Source organism: Primulina tabacum, chromosome 9 (genome assembly GCF_025594145.1).
Source record: "Primulina tabacum isolate GXHZ01 chromosome 9, ASM2559414v2, whole genome shotgun sequence".
Classification (NCBI taxonomy): domain Eukaryota; kingdom Viridiplantae; phylum Streptophyta; class Magnoliopsida; order Lamiales; family Gesneriaceae; genus Primulina; species Primulina tabacum.
The window spans coordinates 34,990,524-35,015,100 of record NC_134558.1 but is presented as its reverse complement, the minus strand read 5'-3'; the positions used below and the strand labels follow the sequence as shown (position 1 = coordinate 35,015,100).

The 24,577-nt window shown below is 36.0% G+C and overlaps 2 protein-coding genes across 2 annotated transcripts in view; both read right to left on the bottom strand.

Moving 5' to 3' along the window:
- Nucleotides 1-1,056: 1,056 nt before the first annotated feature.
- On the bottom strand, nt 1,057-6,330 carry LOC142555512 (potassium channel KAT3). The gene is made up of 13 exons (XM_075666401.1): nt 5,916-6,330; nt 4,073-4,288; nt 3,831-3,992; nt 3,627-3,684; nt 3,243-3,560; nt 2,912-3,151; nt 2,688-2,786; nt 2,581-2,613; nt 2,271-2,456; nt 2,095-2,172; nt 1,723-1,780; nt 1,461-1,601; nt 1,057-1,320 (listed from the first exon to the last, which is right to left on the bottom strand). Exons 1-13 carry the CDS (start codon nt 6,116-6,118, stop codon nt 1,217-1,219), a joined length of 1,896 nt encoding a protein of 631 aa, XP_075522516.1. The 5' UTR covers nt 6,119-6,330; the 3' UTR covers nt 1,057-1,216.
- A 1,286-nt stretch (nt 6,331-7,616) lies between these two features.
- The window catches only part of LOC142555514 (uncharacterized), a 34,552-nt gene continuing 17,591 nt past the window's right edge, over nt 7,617-24,577 (bottom strand). The window contains exons 20-36 of the mRNA XM_075666403.1: nt 24,243-24,533; nt 23,957-24,154; nt 23,397-23,885; nt 22,220-22,381; nt 21,807-22,139; nt 21,648-21,730; nt 20,593-20,697; nt 19,389-19,617; nt 18,461-18,820; nt 12,360-12,461; nt 11,253-11,396; nt 10,442-10,530; nt 9,750-9,832; nt 9,530-9,645; nt 8,883-8,968; nt 8,350-8,449; nt 7,617-8,254 (exon numbers count right to left, since the gene is read on the bottom strand). Coding sequence (XP_075522518.1) covers nt 8,189-8,254; nt 8,350-8,449; nt 8,883-8,968; nt 9,530-9,645; nt 9,750-9,832; nt 10,442-10,530; nt 11,253-11,396; nt 12,360-12,461; nt 18,461-18,820; nt 19,389-19,617; nt 20,593-20,697; nt 21,648-21,730; nt 21,807-22,139; nt 22,220-22,381; nt 23,397-23,885; nt 23,957-24,154; nt 24,243-24,533 — 3,036 coding nt within the window. The 3' untranslated portion in view covers nt 7,617-8,188. The remainder of the gene's footprint in view (nt 8,255-8,349; nt 8,450-8,882; nt 8,969-9,529; nt 9,646-9,749; nt 9,833-10,441; nt 10,531-11,252; nt 11,397-12,359; nt 12,462-18,460; nt 18,821-19,388; nt 19,618-20,592; nt 20,698-21,647; nt 21,731-21,806; nt 22,140-22,219; nt 22,382-23,396; nt 23,886-23,956; nt 24,155-24,242; nt 24,534-24,577) is intronic.

Below are 24,577 nucleotides of genomic sequence, written 5' to 3'. Positions count from 1 at the left end.
TACAGACAACCTCCGTAACGATGTTGGCTGAAGATCGTGTTTAGTTGCTCGTGTTTTTCGGGATCACGTTTTGCTTTCTTAATTACTGTTTATTATTGTTGGTTGTTTTAGAAGGCATTTATTTTCTCAACCTGTTGAGAAAATTGATTTTCGTCTAGATTACTAGTGATAGGTTTCTGTAAACGGTTAAGTTTTCTAGTGATTAATTTTTGTCCTGAGACACCGCGCAAGTATTTATACTTATGCAAATTTAGTCTTGTCCATTTAGTTATTTAAAGTGAATTTGTGTTACAAACTTTAATATTCCGCTGCATGTTGTCTCAAATGTTGTAACATTTGGCACAACACTTAATTCCGATAAAACACAAATTCATAATCTTATTTTACTGTTATTATATTAACGTACATCTGTCAAGCAATATTCCTTGCAAATATTATGATCTCCAATTACATAGTTGATTTCATATTAATATATCTGATATAATTTCATTTCAATATAAACATATGCCACTTTTTTTAAAGTTTAGCTGTCGAAGTTAAGACCTTAGATATAATAATATAAACTCGAGCATAATTTTATTTGAGGAAAGTAGATGATAGTTTACTTCGTAAAAAGTAAAATCTTTTAGATGATAATTTATAAATAACCTACAAAAAATTATTTTTGTTTTTAATCTTAGTCAAACTTTAACCTCATTGTTTTACCTCAAGGAATCAAGATACACACGCACACACAAGAATGATTTCCCCTCTTATTTTCACTCCCAACTTCAACATCATCGCCCTATTCCATTTTGCAATTTTGTAACTTCAAGTATAATAGTATTAATTTGGGGTGTTGTGGTTAAATTTATCAGGATGACGAGATTGGATAACTTAAAAAGTAAAAACTTGTGTGAGACGATCTCACGGATCGTATTTTGTGAGACAGATCTCTTATTTTAGTCATTCATGAAAAAATATTACTTTTTATTGTGAATATCAGTAGGGTTGAACCGTCTCACAGATAAAGATTCGTGATACCGTCTCACAGAGACCTACTCAACTTAAAAAAACAAAATAAGGACAAATTTTTTTTTAAAAGAAAACCTTACACACCAAGATTTTTACATTTGAGGGGTCTACAACATACATTTGCAGACCGCTCGCTGTATGCCTTTATTCGGCCAACTAGTTGAGCCGTCGGAACCATTGCAGTTACTTAAGCCAACAGTCCTCAGTATATGTACAAGTGATCATGGTCTCGTAACGCATTTACGTCTTCCACGTGAGATCCGTCAGCCATGATAATCGTGGTCCCTCGTTTCCCAAGCTTTTTTTCTACATTTACCAAACAAATGTGAAGCAAAGTGTCTACAAAGTTTCAAGATGGAATCCCGCGAGTAGAGATAATCTTTTGTTACATTTGTTATTTCATGTAAATATTTAGTATAATGTAAGATTTGATAGAAAACGCTCACCTGCTAAGGACAAGAGTTCTGATATTGATCCAGGTAGATGGGCGAGTTTTCCCCCGGCTTCGTTTTGTTTGTCCGCTGGATGATGTCCATGGAGTACCACCCTTGTTAGACGTATGCTTGGCGTGTAAACAGTGGAGCTAACTGAATTATTATACAGTCATGTGAGTTATGTACTAAGAAATAATACATTATAGTTCTATCACTGAGTGAATACAAGATGTGGAGCATCCTGTACTAAAACATCAAGCAGATGGTGTCATACTGTTTTCTTCTTGGCTTGGTCCTTCATGATTTTGACGTTCCTCAGCTGGTGTCATGGCCTGAAAATGAACTGATCAGCGCTTTGTACTTATGTTCAGTGATGGAAATGTGGCGGGATATATTCTTTTCGTAAACTATATTGGGTTAAACATCGCGGATATTTTCATGAAAACTAGATCTTCCTAGCCTCAAAACGTATTTTGATTGCATGTTAGCTGTGTCCGCTTTACTTTTCGCTTTCATGTATACATTCTAGGCATGTAATTCCAAAAACTGCCAGGTTTTCGTTTTTGTATGTTTCCAACTTATTAGAACAGACAATATGAGCGAACTGTGATTAAGACTTTGCGTTAGTGTAATGGTTCAAGGTTACCTCCACGTAGGATTCATCAAATAACTCCGTTACAAATGGCATCTCCTCTAGCATCTCCTTCTTCAGGCTTTTCAAATGCTGAAAAATACAGATGGCAGAAGCATTTATCATTTCAAAATTCATGTACACCATCAAACAGAGAATTATAAATAAAACACAGCATATGTTATGCTGACCTGAAGAAAATTTGAGATGATTGTCTTTCCATCTTCGTTTAGAGGCTGCACCAATTGCTTGAAATGATTGTGGCTGATCCTGATGACCTGGGAAAGTCTCTTTGTTCTCACTGTAAAAAGTTGGGGAATATTTAAGATCACACCGACTTCTCCAAAGATATCTGGAGATCCTAACTTTGTCAAGAACTGGAAAAATTACATCACAGTCAGATTTTACATGGCACGAAAATGGCATGCTAAATAATGGTCCTGGAGCTAAAGACTACCAAGCTAACTTAAGATGACGTTGAGAAAAGAACATCGTATATACCTGCTCCATTCTGTTTTTGTGCGTTAGCACGTCCTGCAGTTTTGGAGATTATAAGATTTTGCTTGTGTAAATATGCTAAAAAATAGTTGAAAACGTTATATTTATACCACTGCTCCTGATACTATAATGTAGAAATCAGTTGGTATCTCGTTTTGTATGACAATATCCATTCTAGGTGGATAATATTCTGCTCTCATCTCTGGAACCTGTCATAAGAAGATATCAGTACAAACTTATTTGATAACAATCTTGGTATTTAATGGTGACCATAATCTCTGAAATGCTTGATTTTTAGGAAAAAGATCAATTATTGAAAGTTAAAATGGATTACCAATTGGACAATGAAGTCTTCAGAAACTCCTTTGAAAAGGTAGCTGTTTTCGACTGTCCTACGAAAGAGATGCTGAGCAATGCTAGATCTAATTGCCTTAGGCAAGTCTTCGAGTACTTCTTCTTGCTGTAGTTCCGCAGTCTTGAATTTGAGGGTCACGTGTGCTAGCATTTGCTCCTTTAAGCCCTCCGGAAGTCGATTCTTGCTAGCATAACGTAGGATCTCGTGGATGGCATCCCTCTTCAAATGCAAGATAGATAAAAAAAAATATTGTCGAGTTTGAAGAGTATATATATCAGCAAAATGCACTTGCTTCGTAATGATCATTTACCATGGCAAATGTTCGAACCGAGCTATGGACAACAAGATTGGTCATATTTCCAATCAAATAAGCCGTTAGACCGATGTTGAAAAGCATGTAGAAGATGGAGAAAACCTTCTCCCCAGTATTCTCTGCGTGCAGGTCTCCATATCCTGTTGTTGAGAGAGTTACAATCGACCAATACATCGAATATGTATATCCTAACCACACACTTTTTTCCTCAAAACCGGGAACTTGAGATCCTATCCAAGTATTATCTGCAATACGATAATGTAACGCCAGCCAGAAGTAGAAGCAACCCGCGGAGTGTACAGCAAACAATGTCACCTGTCAGACAACACGGACGGTTAGGTGCATGCTTGCACATGATAAAGGGGATACAAAGTTACTTACACATATCAATTTGCAGCATCTAGTCCAAAAATAGCTGAAGCGAGTGTCTTTCTCTAGCCTGAAGCAAGCCAGAGAGCTCTTTTAGATATAAATGAGACGCAAAGAGTAGGATAGACTCGAATATTTTTGACATGCCTCCTCACAAACAAAACATAGATATGAATAGAATTTTGTTTTGCACGATCCTTGGAGTAGAGATAATACCTAGAGAAGAAATCGCTGACACGCCTAAGTCGCCATAGCCTAAGCAAGTTGAGGAAGCCGAAGACATCGCTGCTGGACTTTTTTCCAGTAAAAATCCTGTATATAGTTTGGAATGGTAGAGTCGAAGCTATGTCCATTGGAAACCATAGATGTGAAACATACCTGAGAAACCACAGAAATCATCAATATAAGAAACTCGAGAGGAACATGTGGTTAATGTAATAGCGTGTGTAGTTTCACACCTCAAAGCTATTTTCTTGTGATCATCAACGAGCAAATATGTGGATTTGTCCAAATACGCGACGAAGAAAGTGAGAACGATGTCGATACCGAAGAAGAAATCAACAGCCAAGTCGGCAGGCATCAGTGCTCCATTCGACAATTCCCTGAAAGCTAGCTCAAAAGGAGATGACCATGCCGAGTACACCACTAGCACCACCAAGAAACTCTGCCACCAACTGCAATCACAAAATTCTTGTGATTTTACACACTTTGAGAGTTTATATTAGAAATAAGAAAATTTTTGAATACTTGAATATACTCTAAAATTTACGAGGCATTTAATGGAAGCATAACTAGGAGGAGTAGGCCATCACTAATATTTTTAAATGATTTTATTAATGTCGTAGATAAGCATATATAATAATATAAATAAATTTTTAGGAGCTAATTGTTATTTTAATATATGAAATATTATATCAATAAAAAATTGTGAGCCCGTGAATATATTAATGGTGATTTGAATGGTTACCATATCCCACAAATAAGTCAAGATGGATTATTAGACACAAGGTTTAATTATATATTACTGAATAACATAAGATAATTACTGAATGAAGTGACAAGAATTTAACGAGTGGGAAAATTATAAACTATTTATTTATAGAGCAAAATTATCCTGAGAAATTTCAAACTAATGTAAAAATATAGGACCCATTTTTCGAAAGATGACCCACTTTTCAATGGATTTTTTTAATTTCTAGAAGAGAAATTAATCAGTAAAATTCATGCTTATAACGCATATATAAACTCAGAAAAAATAGTAGCAATTAGAGTGTATATGCCAAAACTATTTGTTGCCGACAATAATTTTGAGTCAACAAAATGATATGAAAATAATATATATAATAATTCAAACATTTTGGTCCCAAATTTAAATGTAAATTAGCTATCGATGGGACAAATTTGGGGGGAAAAACTCTAATTATATTTGCCTATAAAGCCAAATTTGGTGGTCAGACTCGATCGAATCGAGATGTCCAACGTATTGACCTGTAAAAAATTGAAGAAATATAGAGACCCGCATAGACCAATAATGAAGATGACCATAAATAATAATTAACTAATTAAAAATTTGTGTAAGACGATGTCACGCGTCGTATTTTGTGAGACAGATCTTCTATTTAGATTATCTATGAAAAAATATTAATTTTTATTCTAAGAGTATTACTTTTTATTGTGAATATCGGTAGAGTTGACATGTCTTACAGATAAAGATTCGTGAGACCGTCTCACAAGATATATACTCTGTTAACTAATCCGTGTGTGTTAGCGTGTGATGATTTAGTAGTTAATTAATCATTTTGTTAGTCAACGAAGTAATTAGAGGCAACTAAAGCTAGCTAGCTAGTATTAAAACAACTCTTAGACTTAATTATTTATTAAATTAAAAATTTACAAAACATAATTGTGATAATTAAACATAATTAATGCAGGCAATTACGCATTTTAAAAGGGCCTCAAAATTAAATTTCCCTATATGAAAAAATAAGCGCTCTAAATTTACGTGTTTACCTTTTTCTTGAGGACATCGGCTTAATTAAATGCAAAACTTGGTAGAAATCAACAGAACTAACCACAACGATGCATGCTAAAAACTCAGAACCAGAATCAAGATTCAAGATAAACACAAAACACACACACACACACACAATTACACATATATATTATGTATGTATTTCATATCAGAATATGTTCAAGAAATTTGGCTTTTATGAAAATTGAATCACTTTATTTTTTTGCACCTACTCTTTGCGATTTCTTGAGAAGGTCATATGTATGTATGTATGTGTGTATAAAACTTACCGGTATCTTCTGTCATAAGGAGCAATAACAAATTTCTTAAGAGTAAGAGAGCCCTCTCCGACAACCGTCCCAAAAGCCGGCAGAAGGCTGCTAGAAATAGAGGCCAAGTTCTTGATTTCTCCCTCGCTCGAATGATGCCGGTATATCAGCGGCACCGGCGATCTTGCCTCCGATGTCAATGGTGATCTTCCTTCCATTGCCATGTATATATTTACTATATTTTATTATGACTACTACATCAAACAAAAACACTCAGAGCTAGTGGGGAGAATTAAGCTCTTCTTTTCTTTCTTTCTTTCTTTCTTCTCTGTGCTCTGTGTGTAATGATTGTGTAGAAGGATCAGTTAATCAGATGATGCTATATGTATATGTATATGCACAAGAAGAATTGTGAAGAGATATTGGATTAATAATTTCTTTTATATATATTTTTGAAAATTTGACTCTTCTCTCTGTCCTTTTTCTAATATATTTGAAAATTTGACTTTTCTCTCTGTCTTTTTTTCTAATTTCGACTTATGTTATAGGGGGCGGTTAGTGGTGGTGGGATTGTTTAAAATATTGGGGATTTAATGATATTTTATTTTTGGTGATTACATATTTAACGGCAGCGGATTGCCAAGGCGTTGGGTGTCACAATAACAGTAATCTATAAATTATAAATAATAAAATATATTGGAAAACTTTTTAATTTGTAATGAAAGCAGGATTTGAAGTTGTCAAATTCAAATGTATTTGTCAGCATCAAATCAAAACACACACACGATTTATATATACGGGATATTTTTTTATAATTTATTTAATTTATATTTAAATGAATATCAAAATATAATTATAAAAAATAACGAAAAAATATATTAAAATAAAAAAATTAAAAATAAAAAAAACCCAATTAGAAATAGAACATGCAACTTATTATTTATGGCAAAAACTTGTGTGAGACGGTCTCACGAGTCGTATTTTGTGAGACAGATCTCTTATTTGGTCATCCATAAAAAAATTATTAATTTTTATACTAATAGTATTACTTTTCATTGTAAATATCGATATGATTGACCCATCGAGATTACCTTACAAGAGATATATTCATTATTTAGACAATAAAGATTCTATTAACTTAAATACATTAAATTACACCAAAATTTTAACAATTTATTAATATATATGCAATTATTAAAACTATAAATGTGACCAATGTCAACATCGGCAAACGGGACAAATTGCATTTACATAAGAGCCGGTTTTATGATTTTTCCATATTTTCACAAGCAATGAATGGGCAATGGAACGATTGGATTGTCGAAACCAATGGGAAACAACATTCACGACCATCAGCTGAAGAAAAACCTAAAAAAATCATAGCACAATAAACTATCAGTAATTCAAACGATCAGGATACTCTTAAGATGAGGGCGTTGACTTGTAAACAACAATTTTCCAACGTCATCGTGTGCCGACTTATTATTTTTTTAGTACATAAAATAATTGGTGCTATAAGACTATAATAACAAATAAATAGTCAGATGTGTGCGAGTGTTCCTTGAAACAGCAGTTTAAAATCCCAGTTTAAATTTCATTTAAAGCACACCATAAAAAAGTATCATAGACGTAAATTATGACTAGTTAAACAAATACCGATATCTGTTCACATTCACGATCACAAGAATCTTGATGTATTTAAAGAGTAGAGTTACGAGAATGTACCGATGAAACCAAGTTTTATCACACCGAGGAGTGCACAAAATTTCCAGAAATCAAAGAATATACATTTACAAGATCAAGCACCTGTGAGCACACGAATGCATTCACGTCAGATGATACACAGATTTAGAAGGACTGATGATGTACCAACCTTGGAGGGTAATATGAAAATGAACCCTCAGAAGGAAAAAGAGAGGAAAAATGGCATCCCTCCTACAGATGGAGATGCTATATCTTGTACAGGCTGTGAGCACACTAGTATTTACATGTTTGTTTCAACTATAAAAATTTATGATAGTAACGATGAAAGCCAACCCGACCCTCGTTAACATCTTCCAAACATCATGTCTTCACGACATCTTCTGGAGCCGATGATCCGAAGAGGACTAGGAAATTTCTGATGCCAGTCTTTCAGAGCTTTTCTTTTATTACAATAGATTTGAAATTCCAACATTATGTAAATTGATATCTTGTACCAGCATCTCTGGAAAATGACGCAGCATCAGGCAAAAAAATTGCAGAACATGGGCCATGATCACCTCAGACTAACTTCTGGTGCCTTGGGGCAAAAGCTACATGTACTGTGCCAACCACTGCTTGCACATATCAAGAACTGGAAGTGCATTGGCATGTAACGCCTGCAAATATAGGTACCGACAATGGTTTATCACTGATGAAGAGGTAGTAGTGACATTGAAGTCCCGAAAATTTAATTTGGATATGTGAGCAAAACCTGATGGGCAACATACTGAACATCAGCCACGCTGCCACTCCTTGATGCAATTTGGAAAGCACTTTTGAGACGACCACACACAACACAGGCCAACACTTTCCTGCAAAATCCAACTTAGACTGTAAGGCGTTCTGATTCAACCGGTGATGGGAAAAGGTACAAGGAATAAAGAAAAACAAGATTTGTGAGAGACTAAAGTACTTGTCCAAACCACGATTACAAAGAAAAATCAACCTCCTCCTTTTTATCCACTAACCGGATGGATTCAAAATGACAGGGATGAGCAACATCATTTAACCATTTTGCGGGGCATTTGGTGAAACAGTGAATTATAGTTTTAAAATTAATGTGACTACTCGAATGTGCTTGAATTGCAATTCATGTATAACGTGCATTGGAAAGAACAGATTTGAGTCCCAAACTTAATTCCTGATTAACAAAATCAACAGACTATCGAACAAGATATTTCCCAACATTGCCACTCGATTTGCGAAATCTCTGATTAAAGTAGCAAGACGAAAAAGATACCTAACCTGTGGCTGCTAATCAACATGTCAATAAGGCGATCAGGGCGCTCCTTATGTTTGTTAGCATACACATTAATTGCTGTCCCCAAGACCTGCAAAACATATTAAATACAATAACTACGATACATATGGGCGTAACTTCTGAAAAAGCACAAAATCAAAGCACCAAAGTAGATCCCCTGTTAACTCAGACTTGGTAGGCCTCCCAAAGCTAGAGTTCCATCAAGTGAATCAGAACATCTATACCTCCCTAATATACAAGATGGAAATTTTACGTCTACAGTACAACATAGACATTACCATATTCTAAGTTTAATGAAAAACACACAATATCTCAAGTCACGTCATTCAACATAACTGAGGTCATCTACTAGATTTACCATAAATACAGGATATTTATGTTCCAAATGAGTGCGAGAAGTCACTTTAGCATAAGTAAGTCCCATGCTCTTATTTCACCATCTAGTTTGTCAATTGCTAGTCTGTAAAATCTAACTTGTCTTGCAGTATAATAATATCAACTTGGGTAAATTTGCACTCAAACTGCACAAACACGGAGACCAGAAATCATGTTGCAGTTCTATTTGTACCTTTTTATCTGTAATTATTAATACAAGTAGAAACCAAAATACCCTGTGCTCAAGGAACAGTACCTGATCCCAATCGTCCTCATCAATGGTACCCTTGATATTTCTGAAAAACTCAGTTAATTGTCCTCCCTTCTTTCTCTCGGCAAGTGATGCAGCAACGCCAGCATAAATGTCAACAGCTGGAACAATTTCATTACCGTAAATGTACTGTTCATAATTCACTAAACAAAACAGGCATATCAAGGTATGGAACGACCAATAATTGACATAATAAAATAAATACCTGGAAGATTAAATTCATAGACTACTTGGAAAGCCAAGTCAAAATTCTTCTCACCAAGAGTCTCCGCTATTTCACATCTTCTCCTGCATATACAAACATAATATATATTGGGCTCATTACATAGACAAAATATGGGGATGGCGAAGGGAAAGACAATTGAATCAAGACTTCAGTAGGAGAAAAAGCCTTTCGAGCTCAATTCAGAGACCACTAATGCTACTATTCTATCTATCACATAAAAATGAACATGTGAAAACGTGTGTGGGTAGGTAGACTCTCTTAACTTCGCCATTTAACTGTATAATCTCATATAAATTCAAGAAGATGCAAAATCAGGGCTCCTGAAATAAATTTGACATGAACTCTTCAATATAGCGATATCAGTCGTTTGTCAGAACAAGGGAAAGAAATAGGTGCATAGAACTATTTGGAAGCTTTATGTTAAGAAAAAAGGTAATGGGTTTAAAATCTGAAATGAATTAATGTGTATAACCCAGCATATGATTTGACTTCAACAAAATGATTTTATCTTGACCTTGGAGCTATGTCAAAGAACTTGCACTGATACAATTAAAACATAAGCTTATTAAACTTCTGTTCTGATTTTGATAAGGCATGTTAAAATATCAAGGAGTAGTACTTCGGTGACAGATGGAGAATAATCAAGCAGCAAAAATATAAAATCATGAAACCTGAATGTTTCAGGGTCATTTGGATTCCCGAAAAGAGAGTGTTTCCATTGTTGACCTTCTGCATCACTGAAGCATCTCACGACATCCATCTAAGAGGCCACGAGAATTTAAAAAGGTTATCTAAGTTGACGTGCAAAAATGCAAGTTGAACTTGCACTATGAAATTCACAGCCTCAAGCGACACAAGATTCAGATGAAAGGGAAGGTGACAATCAAATAATATGAGGACAATTGTATGTTAAATGTCTTCACAAGACAACTAAAACATGTTACCAACAGTCACCCACCAGATACTGGAAACCAATACATGATATTTAAAGCTGATGCCAAACCTAGAGATTATTTTGTGTTCCGAAAATTGATTAATGGAAATGCTCATTAATTGGACAAGGGGTCAAGAAATGCACATCAAAAAAGAAATTTTAAGACAATTGAGCTTAACAATTTCATTGACTAGAAGCTTAGAAGCACTTAAAATAGCTCTTGCAAAAACTACCTTAAAATTGCATAACCAAGCCATTCCCCGTGAATATTGACATCACAAAGTCTATAGAGCAATGTAGACAAGGATCTAATAAAAATATGCAAGAAGATTTTGCGAAACAGATAAAAGATTATCAAATGACAATTATTCCGAACAGGGTACAGAAGAAAGTTATGATATTCACAATCAAGATGACGTAGTGGCACATTGGTTAAAGAACAAGCATCCAATAGTTCATATGAATAATCTGCCTTACACATTTCTTTTCACTAGCAAGTGATATGATTCCTTCCACTTAGTGACTTCATATTCATTCCATATTATTACCTGAATCGCAATACGAGCAGAGAATTTGACCAATCCTTCTTCAGTAAGCTTCTCTGAAGCAGTTTTCCCCCGAATACCTTTGGTTACAAGTTTTGTAGAATCACTCACTCTATATCGTGCTGACAAGCCTTCGTCAAAATGCATCTGCACCAAAAAAGGATTGGGATATGAAAATGAAGAAACATTAATCAGAAAAAAACTTGTCAGCTTGCAAATTTTGTAATAGGAGCATGTTATGAGTTATGTTATAATTCTAAATCAAATTTTCTAAAGAGCCAAATGTGTAATTTTATATGGACAATTCAGATGCGCCTGGACTCTCAATCTCGTAGGATGTACTTAGCACATAAAAAAACATGGAATATTCACCGAAATTTGAACATAGACAAGATGAGATTCAGTCTACACAAGTAAACTAAAGAGTAATTTCATTTTGGAATTTCGAACTTCACATACATAACCATAGCTAAATGTAGAGTTTGAAGTAACCATGCTTTTTCTACGCTCAGTGCTGCTTGGGGGGCTTTATTTTCCTGTTTGATTTATTGCTATCATATACAATCTGACACCTCTCCGGATTACTTAATATATGAGAGGCTAGAAATATGATGAGTGCATTTTAAACAGTTAAAAGATGAGAGTTAGCACAGCATTTACAGAAGACCAAAAACTTTTGCTCCTGATAATCAACACTCCAAGAGCAAAAAAAAAAAAAAAAACTCAATAATTTTGGATACATTAGATTGAACCAAATACATTAAAATATTGTGCTCAAGTCCAAGATTTACACGAAAAAATTAATTCTTTTTTCTCCTAGTCCTCATAATCATGCAAAATTTGTGCTCAATGCATCCACCCTTAGAAATGAATAATAATATACGACGCAAATATAAGTTTCAATACACAAATATACCATCTTCAAAGAACGGAAATATGTATTTTCTAAACAAGATAAATCAACCAAACATAGCATAATGTAGTTGTTGATTCCTCCATGTACCCCATTCTTTGCAGCAGTGACAACATTTTTTGGAAAGTTATTAATCAATTGGAGAAAATAAGACCAAGTAAATAACAAGTAACACCTATAAATACGGTATGGGTGACCTTAGCATGTTCCAAGTGCTTTAAAGCTTCCTCTTGAGAAGCAGAGTTCATAAACAACTGAATACAGCAAAGCCCAGCAGCAACATAGTCTTTTTTTATCACCTAAAACAACATTCAACAATTAGTAACCTAGTTACAAATCTATAGAAAATCTGATAAGATTGTCGGTTAAGAATCATATCAAAGATAGAAACGTAAGCATGCTACCACAAGCATATAAATGGTCTATCTTTCTTTCTCTCTCTCCCCCTATATATATAGGTTTCTGAAAGGAGACATTCGATGAAGAATGTCTCGTGAGGTTTAGAGAAGTAACAATTTTAGAATTAATTTTGACAATGGTACAGTATGCTAAAGCCCATCCCAGACGGTAAAAAGAATAAGGAACCTTTACAGCTATAGAATTCAAAAAATTGAAAGAAATATGGTGCTCCTAGTGTCATTACTCAGTTCAGCAATTTTTTAATAGAGAACAACCTCCTAAGATACTTCTAGGTCCTATTTCCGTTTTATTCCACTGAGTGATGTGGTTATAACTCTGAAGATTCCGACATAAATGTAAATCACATATTGTAAACTCTTTTCTCCAAACTGGAAAATTAAGTGAACAAATACTTCATTAAATAGAAAATCTAATTTTAAGGTAAAAAAGAATAAGCTCAACAGTGAAATGCACGTCCCAGACACATTTCAGTGATGGGCATCTATTAATCATTATTTTAATCCCTCACAGTTTCAAGTCAGGAGTCATACGTATGTCAGAAACTGGGATAGATCTTTTGGAGGTGTTGATTTAAATTATTTTTTAATAAAATTTATCTCAAGGAACTGGAAGTGTGATGCAAATTCCGATGCATTGATTCATGAATAGGAAACTATTGGAAATATATTTTATTGTATTTTTTGCTTAGATAGAATAGAAAGTATACACAATACAATCATAAAGATAGAGTAGGATTTGATTAGATCAATTAGGGCTTTTCATGATTACATTTCCTTAAATTGTATGTGGACAAACATGTATATATTATGTATCAGAATTAATAATGCGGCAAGCAAGAAAGTTTCTGCCCAATTCTTGTTTCATGGTATCAGAGAGGGCGATACTGCTGCCTTGTCTTTGATTCACTTGTGCCTGTTTCACTGTTCACAAAATGGCCTCCGAAGTATCATCCATCGTGGAAACCACATCAACCGTATCCAAATCCTCTTTTACTCTTTCGTTTGACAACCAGTCTCTAAAAATCACACATCACAAACTTAATGGCGTGAATTTTCAAGAATAGTTTCAGTCCGTCATACTTGTCATCATGGAAAGAGGAAAAATTGGCTAACTGAATGGAGCAGTTACTGCCCCGCTGAAAACTCGATTGTCATGGCTTGGCTCGTCAATTCTACGAACCAAGCATTGGCCGAATATGTCTTTTTTATCAGACTACTAAGGATTGGATGCAATTCAGGAAATATATTATGATCTCGAAAATACATCACAATGTTTCGAGATTCGCTAAAAAATCAACTTCAAACAAGGCGGTCTCACTGTTACAGAATATTGCAATTTCCTCATGGAATTGTGTCAAGAAATTGATATCCTTTTATGAAATTGGATGGGTATGTCCTACCGATGCCGAGAAGTACAAAAAGATGCTGGAAAGAGTCTTACATGGGCTGAATCCAGACTTAGATGAACTGAGTGGAAGGTTGCTGGGTGTGAAGCCATTCCCCGCTCTATGTAAATCTTTTGTGGAAGTGAAGAGAGAAGAAAGCATAGAACGACACACTTTGGAAACTCGAGGTCCTGCCCTTGTACAAACAAACACGACAATGGTCGAAATACTCCCTCGTATGACAAACCAGTACCCCAATTCCTGTCACTTGGCTGAATAAAACCCCAACACCAATGCTGGACTTGAAGACATGCTACGGCAGCTCCTACACCAGACCAAACTCTCAACAAATGTCGATGGTCAAAACTCTAAAACTCCCACCACTGCTGTGTCACGACAGGTACAATCAACCATATTTTTCTGTCAAAGCAACCTAATTGTTGGATCATAGATACTAGGGCTTCAGACCATATGACAGGGTCCATGGAAATTTTTGATGACCAGTATTTTAAATGGCGGTCGAAGCGGCCACCTAGGTGGTGCCTAGGCGGTAGGCGGCCCTCGACCGCACCGCCTATAAATGAGGCGGGTGGTTTAGGCGGCCCAAGCTATACGGCATTGGGGAGGCGGGTCGAGTCGGCGAGCAGGCGGGCGAGACGGGCAGTCAAGATTTTTAAGTTGTAGTCAACAATTTTAAAAACCTAGTCAAAGTCAACTAATTTTAAATATCAAAACCCTAGCTCACCTCACTTTCTTTATTTTATTTTTGGTTTTCACTCTCAACTCTCAAGTCTCAACCACCAGACACAGTCTGACACCCGCTGCCTGCCACCGCCGTCGACTGCCGCCAGCAGTCAGAATATTTAGGTTAGGTAAAAATAATTATATTAATTTGTTAGCACAATAGCATTAATATGATGATGAATTTTTATTAATTGCACATTATCTAGATGATATTATATTGTACGAAGCTTCTTTGTATTTAAACATTATTTAATTGTACATTTTACATAAAAAAATGATGACTATTTGTGATTATATTGCATGATTATCTATGATAATATATAAAAAAATTACTTAAAAAATTCAACCGCCTAGACGGCCGAGGCGGTAGGCGGTCACCGACCGCCCGGCCCAGCCACCACTTCCCGCCATTTACAACCTTGTTGATGACTATGCATTTGTGGGCTAGGGCAAGGTTTGCTTATCCAATATGATATTGAAATATGTTTTTTTGTGCCTATGTCATTGTTTGTTGTTTCTAATTATGATATTTTGTTATGTCATCAACGTTTGACACATCCCAATTTCTCTTATAAGCAAACGTAGTATTCTCATATTTTCATCAATAAGAAAAAGATTTGTTTCCGTGTGAGAATTGAGTTTTTGCAAACCAATCCAGAAGTTATCATCCGCCCCATAAATACAAACTCTCTAAACCTTTTTACCCGATTCATAGTTATATATGAGGTCCTCTCGAACATCTAATTTGTATCGAACTCACTGGTTTATTACTTTCATTGATGACCATACTCAGGTTTGTAGGGTCTATTTGATGAAAAATAAATTAGTCCTTTAACTGATTCACACAATTTCACAAATTTGTCCTAAATGTTTTCCAGTCCACCATCCAAGTTACTCGAACAGATGATGGTCGAGAATTTTTTTTCTCGTGAATTTTGTCAATATTTGGGGGATAATGGGATACACAACCAAAGTTCTTGCATTGACACACCTAAGCAAAATGGTGTTGTTGAACGAAAAAACCGTCATTTGTTGGAAGTAGCTCGATCTCTTATATTCACTAGTTTTGTTCCCAGTACTTATTGGGGGAGGCTATTCTTACGTTAGCTTATTTTTTTAATCGCCTACCTTCAAAGACCCTTCAATGCAGAACTACTTTGAATGTTCTTGTTGAATACTTCCCAACCACGAATCTTTTCAATTCATTGTGTCCAAAAGTGCTTGGTTGCATTGCTTATGTCCATAATACACAACCAATCGAAGTAAACTCAATCCCAAAGCCTTTAAATGTGTCTTCATTGGGTATTCTCCGACCCAAAAAGGATACATATGTTATTAACCCTTCCTCAAGCGTTTCTTTGTCTCATGTGATGTCACTTTTTTAGAAAATAGGATGTTCTATTCGAACGACCGTCTCCAGGGGATAGAATTTGGATAAAGACGAGCATTGGGATCCCACGGTCTCATTTTCTATATCACAAGATGTCTCACCATTATTCATACATTTGGCACCAACCGAACCAGTGCATACATGATAGTACACCACTTCTACACCTGAATTTAAGTTTCATTCCTATTCCTGATCCAAGTCCGTCAAGTCCAGTATCACATCAAGATCACGGAGGATAACCTAGTTCCATGAAACCTCTTTTTTCAAACCTATTCTCGCAGACCGAAAGCTCCACAACAAGATCAATCGTTGAACGAAGAATCGGTTTCTGTTCAGAACAGTGACTTGGAGCTGCCATTGCAATGCTGAAAGAGGTAAAATCATGCACTAAACACCCTATCTCAAATTTTCCAACATGCAGAAAATTATCTCCTTTTTTAAGGCTTTTACAGCAAAGATTGATGATGCAAAAGTTACAAAAGATATACACAAAGCTCTAAAAGACCCAAAGAGGAATGATGTTTTGCAGGAAAAAATGAATGCATTGCATGAAAATGGAACTTGGGAAGTGGTTGACTTACAAAAGGATAAAAAGGTCGTCGGGAGTAGATGGGTCTTCACTGTGAAATATATAAGGTTCGATTAGTGGCACAAGGCTTCACACAAACATATAGAATTGATTATGAAGAAACATTTGCTCCAGCAGCCAAATTCAATTATGTCCGAGTTCTCTAGCAGTAAACCTAGATTGGGAGTTGCATCAACTTGATGTAAATAATGTCTTATTAAATGGAAGACTTGATGAAGTGTCTATGAAGATTCCACAGGGGTTTGAGTTTTAGAACAAGGTTAAGTCTGCAAGCTTTAAAAATCACTGTATGGTCTGAAACAATCCCTACGTGCATGGTTTACTAGATTCAGTTCGACTCTTACTCTATTTGGATATATTCAAGGAAAGGCGAATCACACTATGTTCATCAAAAAAGGAGAAACTAAAAAAAGGCATCGTAATTGTGTATGTAGAAGATATCATAATCATCTACATCATAATCACAGGAGATGATATTACTGATATTCATAAGCTCAACAACAAGCAGAAGGAAGAATTCCAAGTAAAAGACTTGGGACGCTTGAAATAATTCCTTGGGATGGAAGTGGCTAAAAGTGAGTCAAGTATTTTAATTTCTCGAAGAAAACATACCCTTGAACTACTGAATGAAACCGGGAAATTGGGATGCAAACCAGTGGGAACTTCATTGGAAAGAAATTGGAAGAGCTAGATTAAAAATGATGAGCCATCCATGGACATGGGGAGATACCAAAGCCAGGTTGGTAGATTGATTTAACTCAAGATTATAAACGATGAGTTCCATGGAAATGGGGAGATACCATAGCCAGGTTGGTAGATTGATTTACCTCGCTCTTATAGGATCAGATATTGCATATGCTGTGAATGTCGTAAGTCAATACATGCATTCACCTAGCCAAAGACACATCGAGGCAGTAAATCATATTATGAGATATCTTAAAAGGACTCCTGGGAGAGGACTGATGTTTGTTAAAAATGAGAACATCAGTATTGAAGGTTATGTTGATGCTGACTGGGAAGGGAGTGAAGATTGCAAATCAACTTCACGATATTGAACCAAGTTGTGGGGCAACTTGTGACTTGGAGGAGCAAGAAACAAACAGTTGTGGCAAGGAGTAGCGCAAACGCAAAGTTTTGGGCTATTGCTCAAAGAACGTGTGAAGTTATATGGCTTCAGAGACTAACGCAGGACTTGCAAATCCCCACTCACCATCCAACCAAGTTGTACAGAGACTGCAAATCTGCCATTAGAATTGTGAAAAATCCTATTCAGCATGATCAAATGAAACATGTATTATTAATCGAAACTTCATCAAGAATGAAATTGAGGAAAGAGGCATCGACTTATGTTATATCTCTTCCCGTGCACAAGAGGCAGATATCCTAGCAAAGAGTCTCCCTAGGCCAAGTCATGAAGATCTACTAAACAAGCTTGGAATGCGAAATATCTATTCCTAAGCTTGAGGGAGAGTCTTGGAGATTATTAAAATAAAATCTATTATATTTTTTCTTTAGATAGAATAAGAAAGTATACACGGTATAATCATAAAGATAGAGTAGGATTTGATTAGATCAATTAGGGATTTTTATGATTATTTTTCCTTAAATTGTATGTGGATAAATATGAATATATTATGTATCAGAATTAATAAAGCGGCAAGTAAGAAAGTTTGTCCAATTCCTGTGTCACTAACTATAAATTTCTAGAATGGTATTGCAACCAAAACAAGAAGTCAAAAAAGGGAAGTTTAACGTAAAGAAATGTGCATACCTGGAACTTGTACAGATAATTGAAGTACTTATGAGTTTCACAGTAGAGACAGATGCGGGCAACTGCCGCAGCAGTGTGCTGATTCACGGACTGATCTTGTGCCGTGGAAATCCTTGATGATATCACTTCCTCTAGGACAGGAATGGCGCCATAATCGATGCACAGATCACATAAATCATCGATCGTCCCATAATCAGTTGCTAAAGAATCTGGTCGTTGAGGGGAAGAAGATGTAGCAACCGCAACCAGGGAAGATGGCTGTGGTGGAGTGGGAACGGAATTGGAAGGAAAAAACAACAGGCAAGCCTCCTTATATCGGCCATGTCTAAACAGAAAATTGAGCAAATGCTGACGAGCATACTGCAATTGCAAAATATACTGTATCAAGGAACTATATGTGGACCAATAAACTGACATAGATCATAACAGCTATGAAGTTGATTGAAAAAATCGCAAATATAAACACAGAGCACAGCCAACATGACAGCAAGTGAATCAAAAGCCACAATTATCTGACATGGAATGGGGAAAAGATACATTGTAGGAAAGCAGGAGACAAAGAGAGTGAACGCAATTACCAGCATGCAAAAACAGATGAAACAAGAATCAAGACAATTAATAATTAAATAACATTGATACGAGTAGACAAATAACTAGCACATCATACTTACTGCTTGAGTTCCTCGAGTCGTAGCTATATAAAATTAAATAATCCATGTCCAAATGAGTTCGAAGATATTATCAATAAATTTGAGATGGATGTTAGAGCCAGATAATAACAGCGAAGTTCTAAGTTCTAACTTAGAAAACATGCAAGACACGGTCCTAAGAAACAAGGACAAACAAAAAAGAAGAAGAAGAGAACCCAAATCACTCTAGAATGACTTTAACACCAAAATATTAGGTCATAATAAATCAAAACACTTACTTCTTGTAAATAGTTAACACATTCATTGTATCTAATACTGTCGAGGTTGCTTCGTGGTCCCTCTTCAAGATCTGAGTTATGTGCAGGACTGTCCTTAGTGGCTTCTTGGGACCTCCTAGACCTCTCTGACCGTGGAAATGTAGAAGGCATGTACAAAATATTAAGATAGGAATCAGCAGACAGAGGGTCATCTAAAACTGCTGGTGCACTTTTAGCCAAATGTTCATACCTATATCATAGATTGAAAATGCACAGGATAAGCTGACATATTGGATGCACAGGATAAGCTGACATATCAACTATTTCAAAAAGGGAAACTAATTATATAATTTAATTTGCTCTTGTAGCTGAACTTCAATTGTGCTGGTGAACATTACACTTACGTGTCTGGCGATGTAAACAGAATTTACAGAAGAAAGTAATTCTATGGATCTTAAATCCAATCCAAAAAACTGAGAGAACACGTCAAACTTTTACAGCAGCAAAATGATTGTCGGAAGGATCCAAGAATTTCTGGGTAAGTCAATAATTTCTATAAAAATAAAGTAAATTTGAAGTCAATAAGGTGATACACTGTGTGAATAACAATTAAATGACAAATTAGTTCAAGGTCTCCAAACACTTCCACAATAGCAGGTTATTTTGATGGAACAGCTCCTACAGGTTGAGATTTTAGTGGCAAACCACTCATGCAGTACAAGCTATCTTTTGCGGTTTTAGAAGTGATCCTTCCAAGAGACTATTTTCATTTACAATTTGAATCCCTATGTCCTTTTAGTTTTCTCCATGTTTAGAACCCAGACTCCCCAATATTTTCTTAATACAACATTTTCTCAGAAATTTAGGTATATGATTGTAGATTTAGCCCCATTTACCTTTTTATCAGGATTTCCACTAACACAAAATATTCTAAGAATGAAATGCTGAGACATGCAGCATATTTTGTTCAAAGTCGACTTCTGTCCAGATCTGAGATCAGAAAACCCCAGTCAATAATCACTTTCAGTTCGATACACAAGCAGGTAGCAGCATTATTCAGACAAAGTAGTGAGTAGAATATCTTCAGGAGAAGATTTCTTTTGCTAAAGTAATCAACTTTTCACCAGGATTTGACAATTGATAATCAAATATAGAGGCCAGGAACAACAGATCACTAAATGCGGTTTAAATGCCAAGATTTCATTTTTCAAGTGTAAAATCTTACATGGACCGTACTGATGCAACATCAACCGGAGGACCTCCTTCAATAGTACTAATGATGTCAATAATCACAGGGGTAGAGTCGCCCTTATATAACTGAAGAGCTTGCCTGTACATTATCCCGTAAACTACGTTAAATAGAGAAGGCATTATTCTTCTAATAAATCCATGAAGAAGATATGACCAAATCATTCATGGAACAAGCTTTAACCACACTCCCCCGACATAATGAAATTTTAAGAGATAATTGCGCGAAACACCCCAATGAAATTCTAGTTGAGCTAAATCCTCCATGTGTAAAGGATTTGAACATTTTAGTCTCTCTTTTAATATGCAGATTGTGTCAATACCTTTGTGAAAATCCTCGTTGAGCTAATACCCTTCTCTATAACAGATGTGAACATTTTAGTGCTTCTATTATATTCTTTTAGCATGCAGATCCCATCCCGTTTCTATGAGAAAATTATGTCAAATGTCCATCAACGTTTTTTCGCATATCTCATTTTTTCCCATTCAACATAAGATTAATTGACGTAATTAAATCGAAACAACTGTAGCAAACTTTGATTTGTAGTAGAAAAAGAGAATTTTTGGGAATTAATTGGCTAAAATGTTAAACAACTTCAAATTCTCGTTGATCTAATAACATTACAAATAGAGGAATTAGTTCAACATCTTAACCAATTAATTCCCAAAAATACTCCTCTTCTACTAGAGAATCAAAGTTTCTCACAATTATTTCGATTCAATTGCATCAATTAATCATATATTGAATGCGTAAAAAGAACGAAAAACACGAAAAAACGTTAATGGATATTTGGAGTAATTTTCTCATAGAATAGGGGTCTAAATGCTCAAAGATATATAAATAGACAATGAAATATTCAAATTCGTTACAGATGAGGTATTAGCTCAACGAAAATTTTCACAAAGATATTGACACAATTTGTGTAATAACAGAAATACTGAAATGCTTAAATCCATTTTTACGGAGAGGAATTAGCTCAACAAGAATTTCATAGGGGTATTTGGTGCAATTATCTTGAAATTTTAACCTACTTGAATTTCACACGAGCTTGTGCATAGTGTTCTGTTCGAATCAGGGCATGGCCCCATGAACTCCAAACAGGGAAAACATCGATCTGAAGAAAGAAAATAAAATATAAGTAGTTGAATATAACTGGACAACTAAGGCCAAAAGGATTTGGTTATCTCTACCTTACACTTTTTACAAGTATATACAGCCATGCTATACCGTTCCTCATTGATCAATCGATCCCTAAGAGATTGGGATGACTCTTTATCTGCAATATCATCAAGCGAGGCAGCTATCCCTGATCCCAAAAGACTCTGCAGTAATTCGGCACGTCCAAGCCACACATCTACCTGAGATACTGCTTCAGAGAGTTCATCAGTTGACTGAGTGCCCACACTAGAGCCGCCTGTATCAGAGGATGCATCATCAGCGTCCCGGCCTTTTTCAGACATATTACCAGACAAATCATTGGCCCCGGACAATTTTCTAAGCTGGGATTTAGCAAAAAGCAAACCCTGCAAGATCCAGAATGCATTCCAAAAATGTTAGTCTAATGAAATGCTGCACTTTTTCTAACAGTTAACAAGCTTGGTACCTGCACAAATGTTTCTGTTGCGTGATATGCTTGACCAATAGTTTCCATAGATGCATTTTCAGGCAACTGCAGAGAGCTCAAGACAATTTTCATCTGATTACTACACAAGTCCAGAGCAGCTTTTCCAGCAGCACTTTCATCTGAACATAGTGAGAGTAATGCCTTGGAGGAAAAATACAACGCAGGAATTAGGATTGCTGCTCAAATTGATCATTTTTTGAGTGCAGCTAGATAAGACTTCTCAAATTGCTTAAAGTGCAAATACAGTTAATTCAGGCCAAATTTTGAAGACGAATAATGAGGATTAACTGCATGCAGACAGGAAACAAAGCATGCAAGTTCAAATCAAAACTATACAGCAGGATATACTAAGTTCTTGCACGAGATATAAATTACCAACGGACAATCCATCAAAATAATTGACATTGAACTCAGCGATTGACATTTTTAATCCTTTATTTTTGCATATAAAGGAAGCTCTAGGCTCCATACTGATGGTACTCACTCATACATGCTAAAACTAGCCTCAGAATTCTATCAATAGCCAGATTTTGACATCATATTGCTATTACTCAGTGCAAAATATTGAAGAGGCTGTGAAACTAGGTAAGGAGAAAATATGGTAGATTTCGTATCAAGTGCTAATATTTCATATTCCGAATAAAAGCAGTTAGATCTGCCTGAAATACAATGTTCTCAATATTCTACAGTGCAGGTTTCTGCTGAAATATGATACAGGTGCACCATAACATGAAACATTCATTCAAGACCTGAAAATTTTCCAAAATTTTCAGACGTAGCCATCATTTCTTTTTCTTTTTGGTTAATCCTAAATATTAAGATTATGTAATTCACATTGTGAAAACAAACACTTCCGCCACAATATTAAATGAAAATAACAGTCTTCAATTTATATGAAATAATGGGTCTGAAGGAATAAGAAAAGTATCCATCACTTATGTTGCACAGATCTATCAAAAATAGGCTTATGCTAGGCATGTTTCTCGATGGTAGCTTATTACTGAGTCAGAAAAAGGTCGTCACATAGGGAAATCCTTTGATCTTGACACTGATGAACACAAGATAAAACCCAAATTAAAAATGCATAGCAGAAGGTGCCTGAACTCGGACATCTCAATAACGGATGCTCCATTCTAGCAGACCAGATTCTACAAACCTTGAACAGAATGACGTCAGGGGCACTTTCATATCTATGAGAAGAACGGACAGCTTCGTCCTTCTTGAGATCACTTGTTAGCATCCACTCTGTAGCAATAGAAGCAGAAGGAAGCCTTTCTTGACCATCCGCGGTGAATAATGAAACACGGTCTTCCTGAATACCAGTCATGGCCTCCCAAGCAACCTTTTCAGATTGTGTCAATCCTGAACTTTTTCTCTTCCTCTGATTGTCTTTTGGTGCACCCTTATCTCCTGCATTACGAGGAGTCCAAGAAAATGCCCGACGAGCCTCTTTTTGCAAGTTACTCAAGCTGCTACTAAAAGATGACCTTGTGGGTGTGCTAGCCTTGGTTCTCTGTTTTGCTCTTGGACCAGAAATTGAAATCCTGGATTCCCTAGCGGGGAAACTCGTGCTAATGGCAATAGCTTTGGCAGCATATCCAACAATGATGCTGTTGTCTCTCAATGAGGGGAACTCTTTGAGTATCTACAAGCCATTGGTACAAAGGGTTCAGGACAAGCTAGTATTAACAAAGGGTGGTTGATATGATAATTTACCAGAGAAGCAGACTGCAATTGCTTCCTCATAAGCAAAACTTCTAGAATCAAACGAGGGTGTTCGTGCAGGGAAGAGCATCTTTGCTGCCAAGGTAATGGCAAGGAGGCCAATACACGAAGACCTAAAGCCCATGCGTTCAGCCGGGAGACCTCAACTTCGGAAAGATTTCCATCTCTTCTCTTTAGAAAGAAGTGCACCTTATCGAAAGCCACCAAAATCTAATTTGTCAGAGCTGGGTAAAACAAATCATTTAACTTGTCAAAACATAAAAATATCTCAACTTACAAGCAGCTGCTTGGAGCTAAGGTTGGGCAAGAGTTGCATAGCACTCATCGCAACAGGCAAAGCATCTTCAGAATCATGAAGTGAAGAAAGAAATCGAGAAGCTTCTGCAGGGCCTCCACCACTTACAGGGTCTGCATTGAGAAGCTTAACAAGTTGACGGCCCTGGAGTTCTCTTCGCAGTTCAATAGAAAGTCCTGCACTTTCGGCCACTTCTAACGCGGCCGACACAACTCCTTTCTCGGCCAATCGAAGTGCAAGACCCTCAGGATCTTCCTTACAATCTGTCTCAACCTGAGTGAAACAAAAAAATAATTGCAGTAGAAAAAAATTGTGCT